At 36.9% G+C, this 15,203-nt stretch overlaps 3 protein-coding genes across 6 annotated transcripts; 2 read left to right on the top strand and 1 right to left on the bottom strand.

Moving 5' to 3' along the window:
- Window positions 1-217: 217 nt before the first annotated feature.
- ccdc32 (coiled-coil domain containing 32) lies at window positions 218-2,869 on the bottom strand. The gene is made up of 4 exons (XM_044143408.1): window positions 2,723-2,869; window positions 2,303-2,550; window positions 948-1,101; window positions 218-855 (listed from the first exon to the last, which is right to left on the bottom strand). The coding sequence occupies exons 2-4, from the start codon at window positions 2,532-2,534 to the stop codon at window positions 666-668; spliced, it is 576 nt and encodes a 191-aa protein (XP_043999343.1). The 5' UTR covers window positions 2,535-2,550; window positions 2,723-2,869; the 3' UTR covers window positions 218-665.
- Window positions 2,870-3,934: 1,065 nt separating this feature from the next.
- On the top strand, window positions 3,935-9,623 carry pcmtl (l-isoaspartyl protein carboxyl methyltransferase, like). 4 transcript variants are annotated; one of them, XM_044143532.1, is made up of 9 exons: window positions 3,935-4,052; window positions 4,247-4,441; window positions 5,125-5,229; window positions 6,065-6,096; window positions 6,209-6,313; window positions 7,357-7,477; window positions 7,588-7,673; window positions 8,012-8,181; window positions 8,825-9,623. In XM_044143532.1, the coding sequence occupies exons 2-9, from the start codon at window positions 4,324-4,326 to the stop codon at window positions 8,835-8,837; spliced, it is 750 nt and encodes a 249-aa protein (XP_043999467.1). In that variant the 5' UTR covers window positions 3,935-4,052; window positions 4,247-4,323; the 3' UTR covers window positions 8,838-9,623. The 4 variants fall into 4 exon arrangements, with proteins under 4 accessions (XP_043999467.1, XP_043999468.1, XP_043999469.1 ...); XM_044143534.1 differs by having other exon boundaries at window positions 3,989-4,052; window positions 4,349-4,441; XM_044143533.1 differs by lacking the exon at window positions 8,825-9,623 and having other exon boundaries at window positions 8,012-8,185.
- Window positions 9,624-10,661: 1,038 nt separating this feature from the next.
- On the top strand, window positions 10,662-14,425 carry rpusd2 (RNA pseudouridine synthase domain containing 2). Its single transcript, XM_044143530.1, has 4 exons — window positions 10,662-10,763; window positions 10,843-11,289; window positions 12,006-12,302; window positions 13,551-14,425. The coding sequence occupies exons 2-4, from the start codon at window positions 10,855-10,857 to the stop codon at window positions 14,253-14,255; spliced, it is 1,437 nt and encodes a 478-aa protein (XP_043999465.1). The 5' UTR covers window positions 10,662-10,763; window positions 10,843-10,854; the 3' UTR covers window positions 14,256-14,425.
- Window positions 14,426-15,203: the final 778 nt, after the last annotated feature.

The following is a 15,203-nucleotide window of genomic DNA, read 5'->3' as shown; positions in this document are numbered from 1 at the left end:
TCTGACATTAATCTCAAAATGTACTCCTTTTTTCATCTACAATGACTCTAGTACTGTCGTGTTATACAATATTTCACATTTTAAATAAAGTTCAGTATCTGTGAATCATTTCCAAATATTTTTTGGTTAAAATTAACAGCCACAGGTCAGGAGAATCTAATCTGGAGGCAGCTGATCTGCTGTGGCGCCCCCTGCAGGGAACAGGCTAGATCTTTTTTTCTTTCCAATAATAAAAACATTAAATCAGATTTTTCTCATTTTTAACTGCATGCAAGAAGCAAAGCAACAGTCACAACATTTTTTATTTAAAAATAAGTAAAATTATGCTGAAAATAAAAGGAAACATAAAATGATGCATTAATTTCTAAAAGCTATATTGATTTGTGGAAGTGAGATTTTAAAAAACAAAATGTGGTTTGTATTTTATTGCAATATTTACAGCTTTTTGTATTTCCAACTATTGTGGTTTTCCTATTTAAGCAAATTTGAGAAGCACATGAGAACAAGTATATTTTTATACATCATTTTGTGGAAAAAGATGGACATTTAAGACAAAAACAGGAGAACAGGCAGATGAACCCGACATCTCCACTGGAAGGTAAACAGGAAATTATTTTTACAGAATACTTGGCAGATTAATACTTCCGTACAGAATATTTACACATTTATTTCTCTGGGGAGCTGCTATCGTCCTCCTCTCCGTTCTGCTCTCCTCTCGCCGTCTCCTCTTCGTGTGTCGTGTGAACTGATCCGGTCGGTTCTGTACTCTGGGTCGGCCTCAGGAGATACTCCAGCTCCTCCGCGCTGATGGCCACCTTCTCTGGGATTAACCACCTCTTGAAATGCTCCAGAGCACTGAGAGGAGCAGCGGTTACTGATTGAGTCTCACACACACACATGAATAAGTGAGGAAGTAAATAAAAACTAACAGATTTAGATGATCCTACCTCTCATCCATGTCGTCGCTTTGGAAGAGCTCTGAGGTCTGGGCATCGTGCAGAAATCGATCCCAGCATTCCTTCTTAGCTTGAGACAACGAGCGCAGGATGTCTCTGGAGGTCACGTCACTGGACTGACCCTTTATCTTTCTCAAACGGTTTTCTGTGATAAAATAGAAACAAAATATACGAGTCTTAAATTATTAGAATCATTGCAGTTTGATCAGCGTTGATGCAGCAGAAAATTTAGTCATTTAAAACCAAATGAAAATGTTTCATTTACAAAATAGCACACATCAAACTTTTTAATAAAACCTTAACAAGATGGAAATATTTAATTTTATTTTCCATCTAGACATTTACAGCTTTTAATGTTTTATTTACTGCAACATTTACTAGTAACACTGCTGACAGCATAAAGTAGATTAAAAGCTCTCAAAGAGAAAACAATAAGTACTAATCTAAAGAAATGAGAAACATATGTCAGTTTGCAGTTACAAACACAGCTGTAAGACTGGGGGTCCATTTAACCACAGTATATGGAGGACCGGTCCTGCCAAAATTCACTATAAACAAATAATCAAACAAACAAATAAATACATAAGGAAAACAAACTGTAAATAAATCAGTTAAAATAATTAGTCTTATTTCCTCACTTATTATTTATTCATTTATGGTCAGTTTTGGCAGGATCAGTTCTCCATACTCCATAATAGATTACTGATTTTCATTTAGTTTCTACTTCTTTAGTTACTTTAACCTACTTTATGCTGCCAGATAAGTTGTATTTAAGTAATTTCTTAATTCTACAGATCTGACAGTGATGAGGACTCATGAGGGGGAGAATTATATTTTCACAAAGAATCATATTGGTTTGGATGTCTGGCTTCCTCTTAAGACTCAAACTCATTGACTGTAAACAGCTTTTTGAATTTATTTAGGCTTTTTTTGTCAAATATTAAACATGTCTTGATCTTCTGAAACACTTTCATGTGACAAGAAAGCTAAAAACAAAAGAAATCTTAGAATAAATACATTATTTACTCTAAATACCAGTATAAAGGTTCAGATAACCATTATAATTTGGATATAATTTATTTAGATTGTAATTTTATGTATTCTCTGTTATGAATTATTATTTTGTACAGTAATTAAGACTAAAACAACAAGCAATTTATTCTAGCCATGAAAAAAAAGTTCAACAATAATATTTTGTTGAACATTTCATGGGAACGTCAACAAAATGTTTGTAGTTAGCCATTTTTTGTGATTTTGTAACAGAAACTCATCATTTAACTCGTAATCTACACAGTGTTTGTATTCGAGAGTGCATTTCTTTCAGATAAAGAGCTGAACAGAAATACCTAAACTGGCTAAGTAAGACTCGGAGTCCTCCATGGGTTTCCACTGAGCACTGGGAGAACTGGTCCCATTCACTTGTGCACCAGCCTGGACTTCATAGTGGGCTGCTGGGTGGAAGGAGTCCGTGAACTCCGAGCTGGTCTCGGGAGTCTGGACCTCCGGAAGGCTGGAGCAGATCTGCGACCACAATTCCCCGCTGGTTTGGACATCCTGACCGTCGAAATTATCAACCATCCTTGTCCAGTCAGCGCTGAACAGAGATCGGTTTTAGATCGTTATTTTTTCTTTAATAGCGAAATTCACCGTTTCCTGAGACAGTAATAACCTCCATGGATGTTTCTGCGCATCTAAAATGTTCTTCTGACATATTAGCACTAAAGAACGACAACACAAATCAAATAACATTAACAAACGAGTCTTACCTGGTAGATAATATCACCTGGTCAATATGTATTTACGATGATTTATAAAGTTAAACAGAAGTTTAGCTTCAGCAGCTAACTGTGTCGTCCAAACACTGCTTTAAATCGCAGGGAGAATTTGTTTGGACGTCACGGCTGTTAATCAAACGTTCTTGAGATTTCATTGGATAATCACTCAAACACGTAAAAGAGGCGTACACGCGGCGTAAGAGTGCGTACGTAGACCTCTTCGCCATATTGTGAAGGTAATTTCAAGAGATTTGTGTCCAGTTATATGATCAAAAGCTAAAAATTTTATCTATTTCGCTACTTATCATAACATAGAAATTAATAACCGAAAACCATGATTACTGATACGAAGTAATAAATTATGATAAATAAAAAGTAATGATAATATTACAGTAATAATGATATTATACTATATGAATTAATAATAATCATCATAAATGTTAACTGTAGATAAAAAGATTACTTTAATAAAAAGTAATCTTTCTTTATTTAACCTTGGACTACCTGACTTTTTTCTATTTACAACTGGAACCAAACAAAAGGCAGGGCATACTGAGGGAAATTTGACTAAATTGCTACAAAGCAAATCATTAATAACACTAAACAAATTATACCATATAGGACTTTGAAGTATAAATATAAAATACATATCTTTTAACCTTTAAAGCTACAAACACACACACAAAAAAAATTGCCAATAGGATAAGACTAGCAAAGAGCAGACACATAAAATTCTGAAAAATTATATCAGCAGGAAATATCATATATAAAAAAGGAGTGCTAACCAGTATAATCTTTCATTCTGCTATGTTCACTGACTTGTGCCTTTCTAGACTCTCTAAACTGCTCTAAAATTATTCGTCCATTTAAACAAACTATTTTAAATAGTTTATGACAAAACAAGATTTTAGCTTGCAAACTGAGTCAACTTAAAATTAGCTTTAGTGAATTGTTCTAGATGAAATCAAAGTATATACAGGTTTGTTTTTAGTACAGAATTAGTATGAGTTGTGCTATCAATTGTATATTTTAATATATGTAAAAATATATTACTGAATGTGAAAAGATATGTCAAAATCAGTTAGATGTTTTTTAACCTCAGAAAACCACATTTTCAAGTGGGAGTGAACTGAAAAGTTGCCACTCACAATATGGCGGACACTATGACGTTCCGCTTCTCTATTGGGCACCAAGGCGCGTGTTCTATGTACTAATGCCTGCGGCGTGTAAAGTCAGGATCCTATTGGCTAACGGCTTCTGTAGCTCGGATGACAGTCAGGAAGTGTTCAACGCTTTAAAGGGACGGTGACCAACTTCAAAGGTAAACAACCATTAATACTTCCTCTACTCACGAGAATAAACCTTAAATGTGACGAGAAAATCACCGTTATTTCAGCTCTACTTTTATATTACGGTTACTTATTAGCTTGAACTTTAGCTATCCGCTCGCTAGCTAGCTGACTGTCAAGTGCTTTTATTAAAAATTGCGCCGTTGTTCTGCATTTCGGCACACAGAGCGTTTCTGCGCCTTCTTTGTAAATGCTGTTGGTGAGTAAAGCTGCCTGAATTTGTCCCGCCTGGACACCCGGGAAATGAACGCTGCCCTGCGCTTTGCAGCAGTGGCAGTCCCGATGGGTGTCCTGCTGTCCCGCACCATGGCGTGGATGTCCAGCGGAAAAACGCACCCAGAGCTCATCAGTAGACTAAGAGGTACTGGTTTGAAGGGCAAAGCCGTGGGAATCGTTTCTCTGTCGTTTTTCTTTAAATATTCCACATTCACATTGAGACATACTGGTAGAAATGATTGCTCAAAGGGGAGATATGATCTAAAATGGACTTTTTAAAGCTTTATATCATGTTGTAATGTAAATTTTTCATCAAAAACATACATCGAGATTTGTTTAGATTTGTTTATGCATGTTTAAGGAGTCTTTGAATTTCCCTGGGCAGACATTTGGAAGGTGCCTAAACGCTTGCTATCACAAAGCCCCTCCCATTTTGGCAAACTTTCCCTGTCAGGTCCCCAAGACTAGCAGCAGCAGCAATAAGCAAACACCTGGTGAAGAAGATATCTTGAATTGTTGTTCTTTCTACTCAGAAGAGTCAAAATGTAGCTGTTTCTAGTCAAAACTCAGCTGAGTTTATGTTAAAATGGCCTGCCATAACCTTTCAGTTTGATCTCAGTTCAGACTAAACTTTATCACTTTTTAGTTCACTTCAGAAAACCAGAATTATTTTTACTTGCTAAATGCCAAAATTAAAAGACACAGAATGTTTTTATTGATTTCTTCAAAGTCAGAAATCTAAATACGTCTGTGCTTGCCTGTTTATTTCTTTTTGCTGGCACCTTGAGTACCAGTGTAGGATAAATTATTATTTATTTTCCCCTTCAGATAACGGAGTAATCCGGAGCGGCAGAGTATTTGACGCCATGCTGGCCACTGACAGAGGACTTTACTCCAGAGACTATGCTTATGCAGACTCTCCACAAACAATAGGTACTCCATCTAGTCACACTTTATGAACACATACCGGTGCATCTCAGGAAATATGAAATAAATAGAAAAGTCATTTTATTCCAGTGATTCAGTTCGAATACTGAGTTACACACAAACAGTGATGTAATTCCAAGCGTTTATTCCTCCTGATTGTGGCTCAATATCTAGAGTAGTTAATATTATAAATTGGTAGACTTTATTCCAGCTCTTCAACATCTCAACGTTAACCATTTATGCTTATGTACTTTGCAAATTAATTCAGCCTTAAGAGTAGAATGCATTTGATTTAGTTTTATATTTAAAAAAAAATGCACAGGAAAAAAGGATGTGAGTTAAGCTGTAAAAAAATATAAAAACTGAAAATACATAAAATTATGTTCAAAACAACAAAATTGTTGTAACTTCTCTGTTTTGTCTTTAAACAGTGAAACAAGGCTGTTGTGTTGCTTTTTTTTAAAGATAACACATTTACAGCACATTTTTGGGGAATATTTTGCTGGATGATAAATTGTACCAAAAATTATTGTGATAAACAATAACATTGTTGTTTTGAGGCAATTTTCAAGAGAGAACATTTTTTATTGATTAATAAATTTATTTTAACAGGCATAATTGTGCTTTGTTGGCTCTCTTTCCGACATCATTAAACTACACCAGATTCTGTGAATCTTAATTTTTCAGCGACATTCTGAATCACTGAGATGTATCTGTGTTTGAGACGTAAATCATAGTTATAAACCCCAGGATTTAGTGTTTTGACTCACACTAACAGTGAACACCTTTTGCTGCAGATGTGCTGCAGATGTGCAGTAGTAATAATGTTTACTTCTCACAGGCTTCAGGGCAACCATCAGCGCTCCACACATGGTAAGGCCGACTGGAAACAGATACAATACACAGACAGAGAGAGAGTTGATCATTTATCCTCATAAAAAAGCAAAATGAAGCAGAAGTGTTTGTTGTTGGTTTCATTTCACAGCATGCTCATGCTTTGGAGCTGCTGAGCGATAAGCTGGTCGAAGGAGCGTCGGCACTGGATGTAGGCTCAGGAAGTGGATATTTAACCGCCTGTTTTGCAAGAATGGTACATCTAATCATAAAAGATTATGTCTAAGCGTCTAATACATATGTACGCAAGTCTGATCCGGAAGTGATCGGCGCCATCTTAGCAGGCAGCCGAAGCGGAAAGCATTGCTGACCCAACAAAAAGAAAATACGTGGATACTCTTGACCCGTTGTGAGAAAACAATACATTGACGCGTACAATTAATGTTTAAACGGATTCATAAAGGATGTACAAACCGTTCATGTGAATAACAAGGTTCTGGTGACCGGTAGAGTAAGTACATAAACTACAAACACGTAGGCTACATGTCTGTCTTAGCTAGCAGAAAAAAAAGCTACATTAGCTAAGCTAATTTTGCTAATTTGACTGTAAGTAGTACAGTAAACATCACTGATATTTATCTTAGTATTACAGAGAGGTTGATAAAGCACTCAAAAAATGTAATGAACTTATAATGTTTATGAGTTAGATAGGAACAAGGTGAGCGCTAGTTCTAAGCCTGTGGTTTGTTTTTTGTTGTCATAGCAACTCCATAGCAACTGCCTGCCAAAATGGCTGTCAGTTACAAAGTACCCAGTAGAATTATGTGAATAAATAACTGTGAATATGTATCCCAATTTATTTTTTTACACAAACATAATGTAGTCGATCGACACCAAATTTGTTTGATTTTTGTAGACGTGAGTTAGGCAGATATGCTTGACCTCTGATGACCTCTGGAATTTTTTAAATTAATATCTTTAAAATGATAGCAGCACAATTGAAACTTTTTTCTTCACAAACATAGCGCAAACATTTGGATGACCTTTTGATTAATATGAAAGCAAAAGCAGCACAAGTAAAAACTATTTACTGCACAAATTTAATCAAGTTGATTGACACCAATTTTTTCAGACTTGACGAAATGTGGACATTTCATGACATCTTTGCCTACCAAGATGGCGCGGATCACTTCCCGTTCAGACTTGTAGAAACTCTGCATAGCGGTTTTTATTTATTCCTAATGATTAGCAGGAGACGTACAGATTAACTACTGATTTTGGTTTTTCTTTACCAAGTAGACGGGACCCACTGGTAGAGTTGTTGGCATCGAACACATTGAAGAACTTGTTCAGGAGTCGATAAAAAATGTGCAAAATGACGACCCAGAACTGCTGTCATCTGGACGCATTAGATTCGTTGGTGAGTTGGGAAACTTTTAATACTTTAATATGATAATTTTTAAATGTTTCTAATTAAAATGTGCTGCAGGGAGTGACTAGAGTAGCGGTTAAAACTCCATCTGATTATAGTTGGGGATGGAAGACTTGGATATCCAGATGGAGCGCCGTACGATGCCATCCATGTTGGTGCAGCTGCAGCGACTGTTCCCAAAGCTGTAAGTTCATGTTAGCTTAGCTCTCTGGGAAATTTGGAAACAGGAACTCTTGAATCAGCAGAACTGAGTCAGGAATTCATTTATTCTACCCAAAGTTAGATTTTGTCTGAATTTTAAAATGTAAAACTAAAGATAGTTTCTTGTTTGTCTAAAAAGTTCTAAAGAAAAGAAAGCAGAAAACGGGAAACGTTTGCATTTCAAGTCAGATTTTCACATTATCAAGTTGTTTTACAGAAATATGTCCACCTATGATCTGTCTGTCTGTTTCAGGATAATTAAAGAGTGAAATGTGTGTGAAAGTTCATATTTGAGACATTTTGTTTTTCTGTTAACTAAAGCTGTTGGAGCAGCTGAAGCCAGGCGGGCGTCTGGTTCTTCCAGTCGGACCTGAAGGTGGCAGTCAGGTGCTGGAGCAGTACGACCGACAAAGCGACGGGACCTTCCTGAAGAGGGCGCTGATGGGCGTTGTTTACGTCCCGCTAACCGACAAGAGGCGTCAGTGGCCGGGGTGAGAAAACGGCACAAACTTCTCCATAAACGTTTCCTCAACTTTCTGATTTTAGATGGCCATCAGTTCTGTGGAGGAAAGTTTTATTGAAAGATAATTCAGTTTTTTATCACAATTATTTTGTCAGTAAGAAAATATGTAATATTTAATATTAATGACATCAAAGTGTATTTTATTCCCACAGTTCTTATGGTTTCTGTTCCCTTTTTTTGTATTTTTTCTATCTATCTGAATTTAATACATCTAATTTAATTTATTTTGTGTAATTTAATTTATTATATTTAATTTAATTTATCTAACTTAACCTACCTATCTATTTTAGGTAGATTAATAACGTATCTATTTTAATTTAAGTTATCTAATTTAATATAATCTATTTTATCTGCTTTAATTTATCTATTTTTCTGTACTGACTGGCAGCCAATTAGAAAATGAGCATCACAAATAACTTTTAAATCAATTATCTTTATTTTTTTTATTTATTGAATAACTTCAAATCAAAAATTATGATGGAAAATTTTTTTTATTATGGCCTTTTTTCCCCCCTGGTCTTCCTCCCAACTTTCTGAGGCCCTCACATGCGCCCCCTGGTGGCCCACTGCCTTCACTAACTTCAATCTGCTGTGTTTTCTTCTGCCTGCAGAGACGAACTCTGACTGCAGTGCTGCTGAACCTCCAGCAGGGGGCGGTGGAGCTGCATCTCTGGGGAACCACAACAGTTCCTGTTATTGACCTCCTGCTCCACTGGCACCGCAGCGGCACCGCTGTTCTCGCTTCGCCTGAACAGTTTGACTAACTTAATAAATGACTGAATAACTGACCTGAGGTTTACTGGATAACCTTATTCTAGAGTTCTTGGACGAAGCAAAGCAGCGGCGAGGATGAGAAAGAACTTTTTTTTATAGGGAAGAAAACTGTAATCTCTACACTGCAAAAACAAAAAGCATTTATAGTCTAGTTTCTAGAGTAAATATCTTAGTACACTTGAAATGAGACAAAACAATCTTTTAATTAACATTTAAGAGGTTTCTTTGCATAAATAATTCCTTAATATTGATTAAAAGGTGCTAATTATAAGTGAAACAATCTGCCAGTTGAGCTAGTACTTTTATCATTAATATTAAGGAATTATTTACTTAAAACAAGCTGCTAAAGGTTGCTGAAAAGTTGTCTGTAAGTTAGTTCTGTATATGTATTTGCACTAAAAATTAGACCAAAAATACTTGGTAAGATTTTGTGTTTTTGCAGTGTAGAAAAGCAATCATTACCGAGCGTAAGCCATTATTCTGTAATTAAAACACTTTAATCCATATTTGGCAGACAGAAAGCTTCGTCTTCTAAGAACACAACGGTGTGCCAAACCTTGAGGGATATCTTTAACAACAGAAATATTGTATAAAGTGTGTAAATCTTGTTTCTTAATAAATCACATTAGAAAATTAGTTGTTGCACTTTGATTTATTTTAAGCTGAAACATTACCATCCAAGTGTTTTTTATGTATACAACATTGTCAAAATAAAAGGAGTAGCATTTTTCCTGGTTGTGTTTCTAAAACAAAAGGAATTCCAGCTGTGTCTTACAACAAACACTTAAAAGATAATTAACAATGATAACCAAAAACCTTGATGTATTTTTTTAGGAAATTGTTTTCTAAACTTTTTTAAAATTTATTTACATAGTGAAAAATATTTTTAACTCTTTACAACAATTATTCCACACATATATCAAACTGAAGCATATTGTTTTAGTATTTATTTTAAAAATAAATTTTTCTTTTAATTGATATTTTTTTCTTTAATTTCTAAACACATTTTTGCATACAATTTAGAAAGAGTTTGTCTTAAAATTTGCACATTGTCAGTGCCGTTCTGAGATCTATTAAGTCATAAAATTTTAAGATATGCAATGTAATGAATATTTAATTGATTAGATGTCGTTCTGATGCATTTATAAATTAAATAACTTTCTTCTGAAGCATGTAGACAAGTTGTGTGTTGGTTTTTATAAGTTTCCCCAGAATGTCATGCCATAATTCATGTATGGAAGAAAAGGGATTGTTTTTCTTTCGACAATCCTTAATTTGATTTAATATTGCTAACATTTCCAATGCATCAATACCAAAAATCAGATTTCATACCCTTTCTATTTCAATATTGTTTATCATGTGTTTAACCTATTTTTTATTTGCATGCTGCTAAATATTACAGTTTTGTCTTGCCATTATTAGGGTATCTTACAAATGATAACTTCAAAGTATCACGATAATAATTCTTATTTTATAATCTTATTTATTAATATTGTTTTATGTTAATTTGAATCCATTTAGCCTCAATTAGATACATAATTAACACATAATTAATTAAAATGTAAAAATTAAAATTTATCATTATTGTTATTCATAATAAGTCTTTTAAACATTAAAATGATCTAACATAACGTCTTTCAGTTGACAGAACTACAAATGGGTCACGATGGCTCGCGTAATTACGTCATCACTACGCGCCCAGACTCAAGCGATGCATGTGCGTGCATCAGCTAGAAGTTTTCTGTTGTTCCTGGAACCCCAGTGTCGCTTTAGGAGGCATGTTGTTCGCTTATTTTCATCTGCTAACATTAGAAAACCTTTGATTAGCCGTTTTATTCATCTGTGGTCTCAACAGGGGAATTTAACGATGCAGGAACAGGACACGACCCCCGAAGCTCCGTCAGGTGAAGACACAAACACCGGGAAACGCAAACACGACGACGAGCCGGACCCCCCGGAGACAGGCGGCCGGGGTAAGAAGCGAAGAGGAGCCGGAGGGAAGAAGCTCCGTCCTGGGGAGAGGTACGTCCCACCGCCCCAGAAGCGGAACTCGGGGGTCAGCTTCAGCCAGGAACACTTCGACGAAACGTCCTACTTCTTCGAAGGCGGCCTGCGCAAAGTTTTTCCGTATTACTTTGACTTTAAATCCTACTGCAAAGGCCGGTGGATCGGGAAAAGCCTACTGGAGGTCTTCAAGAGCGAGTTCAGAGCGGAGTCCATTGAGTACTATGAGAAGGCTGCGAAGGAGGGCCGCATCCGGCTCAACGAGAGTCCTGTGGATGACCTGTCCGTGGTGCTCAGGGTCAGTGCTGTCAGAAAACATTTACATCCAACTCAAATCAAATTAAACACATTCAATTATCCCAGTTCACTGTCATACAGTGTTACTCCATTAGTGTCTGCTTATTTAACGGCTCAAAAGTAGCTCCTAACAAAATAATCCAGAAATGATTTAAAGCAGTGGCGATCCCAAATGGTGGTTAGGAGGTGACCACAGCCCCACCCCCTGGATTAAGTCATATTCAGCCCATATGTTCTCCTATTAAGACATGCATGTAAACTCCAATAAATACATAAACAAATTGTATATATTTGCAACATATATGTCACTATTTCTATTGATTGTGCTTGTTAAGCAGTCAGCATCTTCAGCAGTTAGCTTTTTTGGTTTACCGTCACTGTGAGTTGTGTGATGTAATCTCATTTACATCACACAAATGATGAAAATGAGATTACATCATTAGTGAATAATGTAAATAACATTTTACAAGTAAGATTTTTACAATGTTATAAAAATGTTACAACACTTTTAATTAGCAGTACATAAGTAGTTATTTCTTGAACAGCTCTTTTAATGGCGTTTAGCTACATGTATTCTAAAATGACCTCTACTATTACCTTAATTAGTTGTTTCCCCTCATAAAAGTTAGTTTGTTTCTTTGCTTCAAAACCTAAAAAAAAGGAATAAACAAAATGGCTCTGATTCTTAAAATAAGTGATGCAGTGTTTGTTCTGTAGAATAACGACCACATGAGGAACACCGTGCATCGCCATGAGCCTCCCGTAATCGGCACGCCGCTGAAGGTCCTGGTGGACGACGGGGAAGTCCTCGTGGTCGACAAGCCGGCTTCCATCCCCGTCCATCCATGCGGCCGTTTCCGCCACAACACGGTGATCTTCATCCTGGGCAAAGAGCACGGCGTCTCCGAGCTGCACACTGTCCACAGGCTGGACAGACTCACCTCCGGGGTGCTACTATTTGCCCGGACGCTGGAGACGTCCAAGAAGCTGGACCAGCTGGTGAGGGACAGACAGGTATGTCCGGGACGGGATTAGGGCTGCAACTACCGATTACTTTAGTTATTGGTTAATCTATTGATTATTCAAGGTTTTGACCGATATTATAAGCCTGGCAGGTCACCAGGCTTTACTTGCCTCCCAGCCAGGCTAACATTGTTTATCTTAAATAGGATTTTAAACACCAGAAATAGTAAAGATGGATTAATCTAGGTTTATACTTGAAGCATTGAGCTGATTAAAACAATCTCAATAATTTCCATTTGTATGATTTATCATCTCTTTCTACCAAAGACTCCATGACAAAGTCCTCCTTCTGGTTTCAACTAGCCCTTTTTTTGAAGGAAAAATTTGTTTAGAGAGACTTTATAATTCATTTTATTTGTAATTTTTGTTGTTTTGTTCACTTATTTTTGATATTTAAAATATCTTCCAGTTCCAGTGTTAAATGTTAGAATTTGATCTTTGAATTTTGTTCCTGCATTATTGTATCATCATTGCATTATTTGAAAATGGTCTCAAAACAACATTATCGTTTATCGCAAAAATTACTGGGACAATTTATCGTCCAGCAAAATTTATTATCGTAACAGGCCTAATATTCACATTTAAGGTCATTTTTATTCAGTATCAGAAATGTATTAAAAGATGCAAATTAATATCTAATCTGTGTTTTTAACTAATAATTTGATAGCAAAAGTTGCTAAATAGGAGATTATACGTAATTTGACCTACGTGAGAGAAATATTTGTAGACCCTTTTTTTTTATCTTAAATGCAAAATGTATATATTTTTTTGTACAATGTTGACTTTGTTACTGCTCTGATTATGTTGTTTCAATGAATGGCTGGACGATATGGCTGAAAAACGTGTCACAATATAAACATTTAATTTGATAATTATCAATAATTTTTTTGTTTGTTTTTAAATATCTGAATTACTACCAACTTTTCTCTTTTATGCAAAGTTTTCACTCCATGTTGTGCTCTTTTATTTTTAAGCACTTATAATAAGTCTTTGTGGCAGAATTTTAAACTGCTGCTGTCCAAATTGGTCAGCGGACTGTTGCTAGGTAACCACCAGTTACTCAAGATTGTTGCTAGGCAACCAAAAAGCGTTAGTTAGTTGATTCCACCAACTTTGCTTAACTGGCTCTGTTAAATATTGTCATACGTTTTTCAGCCATACGATTATTTTTTTTATATTAAGAAAAGCTTTTTTCTAATCATTTTCTTTGATTTATTTATTTTTTTATTATTATTTTAGCTTGAGAAGGAGTATGTGTGTCGAGTAGAGGGGGAATTTCCCGAGGGCGAGCTGATCTGTGAAGAACCCATCCTGGTGGTCTCCTTTAAAATCGGGCTCTGCCGGGTCGACCCGAAGGGAAAAGAGAGCAGAACCGTCTTCCAGAGGCTCAGCTTCAACGGAAAAACAAGCGTAGTCCGCTGTTTACCGCTCACCGGCCGCACACACCAGATCCGAGTCCACCTGCAGTACCTGGGCTTTCCCATCCTCAACGACCCCATTTATGGGTCCCACGCCTGGGGCCCCCACAGGGCTAAAGGGGGCCTGGTGGGGAAGAGCGACGAAGAGCTGCTGCAGGCTTTAGTGGAAGAACATCGCTCTCAGGAAAGTTTACACCTGCTGGACATTATAGACGACTGCGGCGCTGCGAAGGAAGCAGAGAAAACAAACGCTTTTCCGACACAAACAGAGGAAGAAAACTCCAGCCAGGTTCCACCAGAGGAGCATCGGAGTACTGGATCAACTGAAACTGAATCGGGTCAGAAAAGTCCCCCAGGAAGCCGGGACCACCTCTGCAGCGAATGCAGGCTGGTGCGACCGGACCCCACGGAGAAGGAGCTGGTCATGTATCTCCACGCTTTACGCTACAAAGGACCGGACTTTGAATATTCCACACAGTTACCCGACTGGGCCGAAGCGGACTGGGAGGAGACCGATCTCAGCTGACCTCATTTAGTCACATTTTGTATTTATTTTGTCTCTAATTTCTGGGGTTTTATTTTGATACTTCTCAGGAGATTTTCTGAAGACGTTGCTGTAAAACGCCTCAGTAGGAGGATTGTTTGCATTTAATTTTGAACATCTGAAATAAACCGACCTCTGCTGCTGCTGAAAAATTTGTTTTATTTCAGGTTTGTTAAAAAAACAAAGCATGGCTCCTATCTGAAATTTTGCTTCAGTATTTTTCAGATCTAGAAAGATATGGGGGAAAAATGGTGCACTGATTGCACTTCTCTCACAATGTCGATTTTGGCCGATACCATTTTTTTTTTGTCTGAAATGTAGCAATATAATTATAATTATATCAAGAAAATTGCTGAGTTTGAAACAGTGGGGTGACTATTAACTGCAAACATGATCTGGTGGAAGAGGACAGTGGTTGATTTTTAGACTTTTATGCTGCGTTCACACCAAACGTGTTTCAGGCGTCAGAAACGAGCCAGAAGCTTCAAGTTGGCCGCGTTTGCACTTTGAAGCCAGACTCTTGACATTTTGCTCTCGACGTGCATCAAATGCAACAAAGTGGGAGAAGCCGTTGTTTTCCGTTGCCGGTCTCTGTACTATGGCGGATGGTACTGAGAGAGTGTCACCAGAATTATGTAGTGAAAGCTTCTGCAATTATAACGGAGGCCCAGATGTTTTTGCTGAACACTTTGTGTTCAGTTTCTGTTGATCAAAAACGGCGACAGCTGATAACGACACAACTTGTGTTGGAGCCTCTTTTCTTTTTTTCCTCTCCCACTTACTTTGAACAATGATAGATGAAATATTGATAGTATCTCGGTTTTATTTATGGAAATCAACAGAATGTCGATGTGTTTGAATTCACCAGATAATTCAGAGGTGTTGTGAGTTTCACAAGCTAGCTGGGCGCTGTTGTCATCTCACCCAGGC

This window comes from Gambusia affinis, linkage group LG16 (assembly GCF_019740435.1).
Source record: "Gambusia affinis linkage group LG16, SWU_Gaff_1.0, whole genome shotgun sequence".
Taxonomy (NCBI): domain Eukaryota; kingdom Metazoa; phylum Chordata; class Actinopteri; order Cyprinodontiformes; family Poeciliidae; genus Gambusia; species Gambusia affinis.
Note: the sequence above shows the minus strand (reverse complement) of the source record. Positions and strands in the feature narration are given on the sequence as shown.

What these genes read in the sequence shown, in the direction of transcription:
- rpusd2 (XM_044143530.1), top strand. Translation starts at nt 10,855, where the DNA reads ATGCAGGAACAGGACACGACCCCCGAAGCTCCGTCAGGTGAAGACACA. An exon ending in ACCTGTCCGTGGTGCTCAGG is followed by an intron (nt 11,290 to 12,005) that starts GTCAGTGCTGTC and finishes TTTGTTCTGTAG; the next exon opens with AATAACGACCACATGAGGAA. An exon ending in AGCTGGTGAGGGACAGACAG is followed by an intron (nt 12,303 to 13,550) that starts GTATGTCCGGGA and finishes TTATTATTTTAG; the next exon opens with CTTGAGAAGGAGTATGTGTG.
- ccdc32 (XM_044143408.1), bottom strand. Translation starts at nt 2,534, where the DNA reads ATGGTTGATAATTTCGACGGTCAGGATGTCCAAACCAGCGGGGAATTG. An exon ending in GTCTTACTTAGCCAGTTTAG is followed by an intron (nt 1,102 to 2,302) that starts GTATTTCTGTTC and finishes ATTTTATCACAG; the next exon opens with AAAACCGTTTGAGAAAGATA. An exon ending in AGCGACGACATGGATGAGAG is followed by an intron (nt 856 to 947) that starts GTAGGATCATCT and finishes TGCTCCTCTCAG; the next exon opens with TGCTCTGGAGCATTTCAAGA.
- pcmtl (XM_044143532.1), top strand. Translation starts at nt 4,324, where the DNA reads ATGAACGCTGCCCTGCGCTTTGCAGCAGTGGCAGTCCCGATGGGTGTC. An exon ending in CCGCCTGTTTTGCAAGAATG is followed by an intron (nt 6,314 to 7,356) that starts GTACATCTAATC and finishes TTTACCAAGTAG; the next exon opens with ACGGGACCCACTGGTAGAGT. An exon ending in CAGCGACTGTTCCCAAAGCT is followed by an intron (nt 7,674 to 8,011) that starts GTAAGTTCATGT and finishes TGTTAACTAAAG; the next exon opens with CTGTTGGAGCAGCTGAAGCC.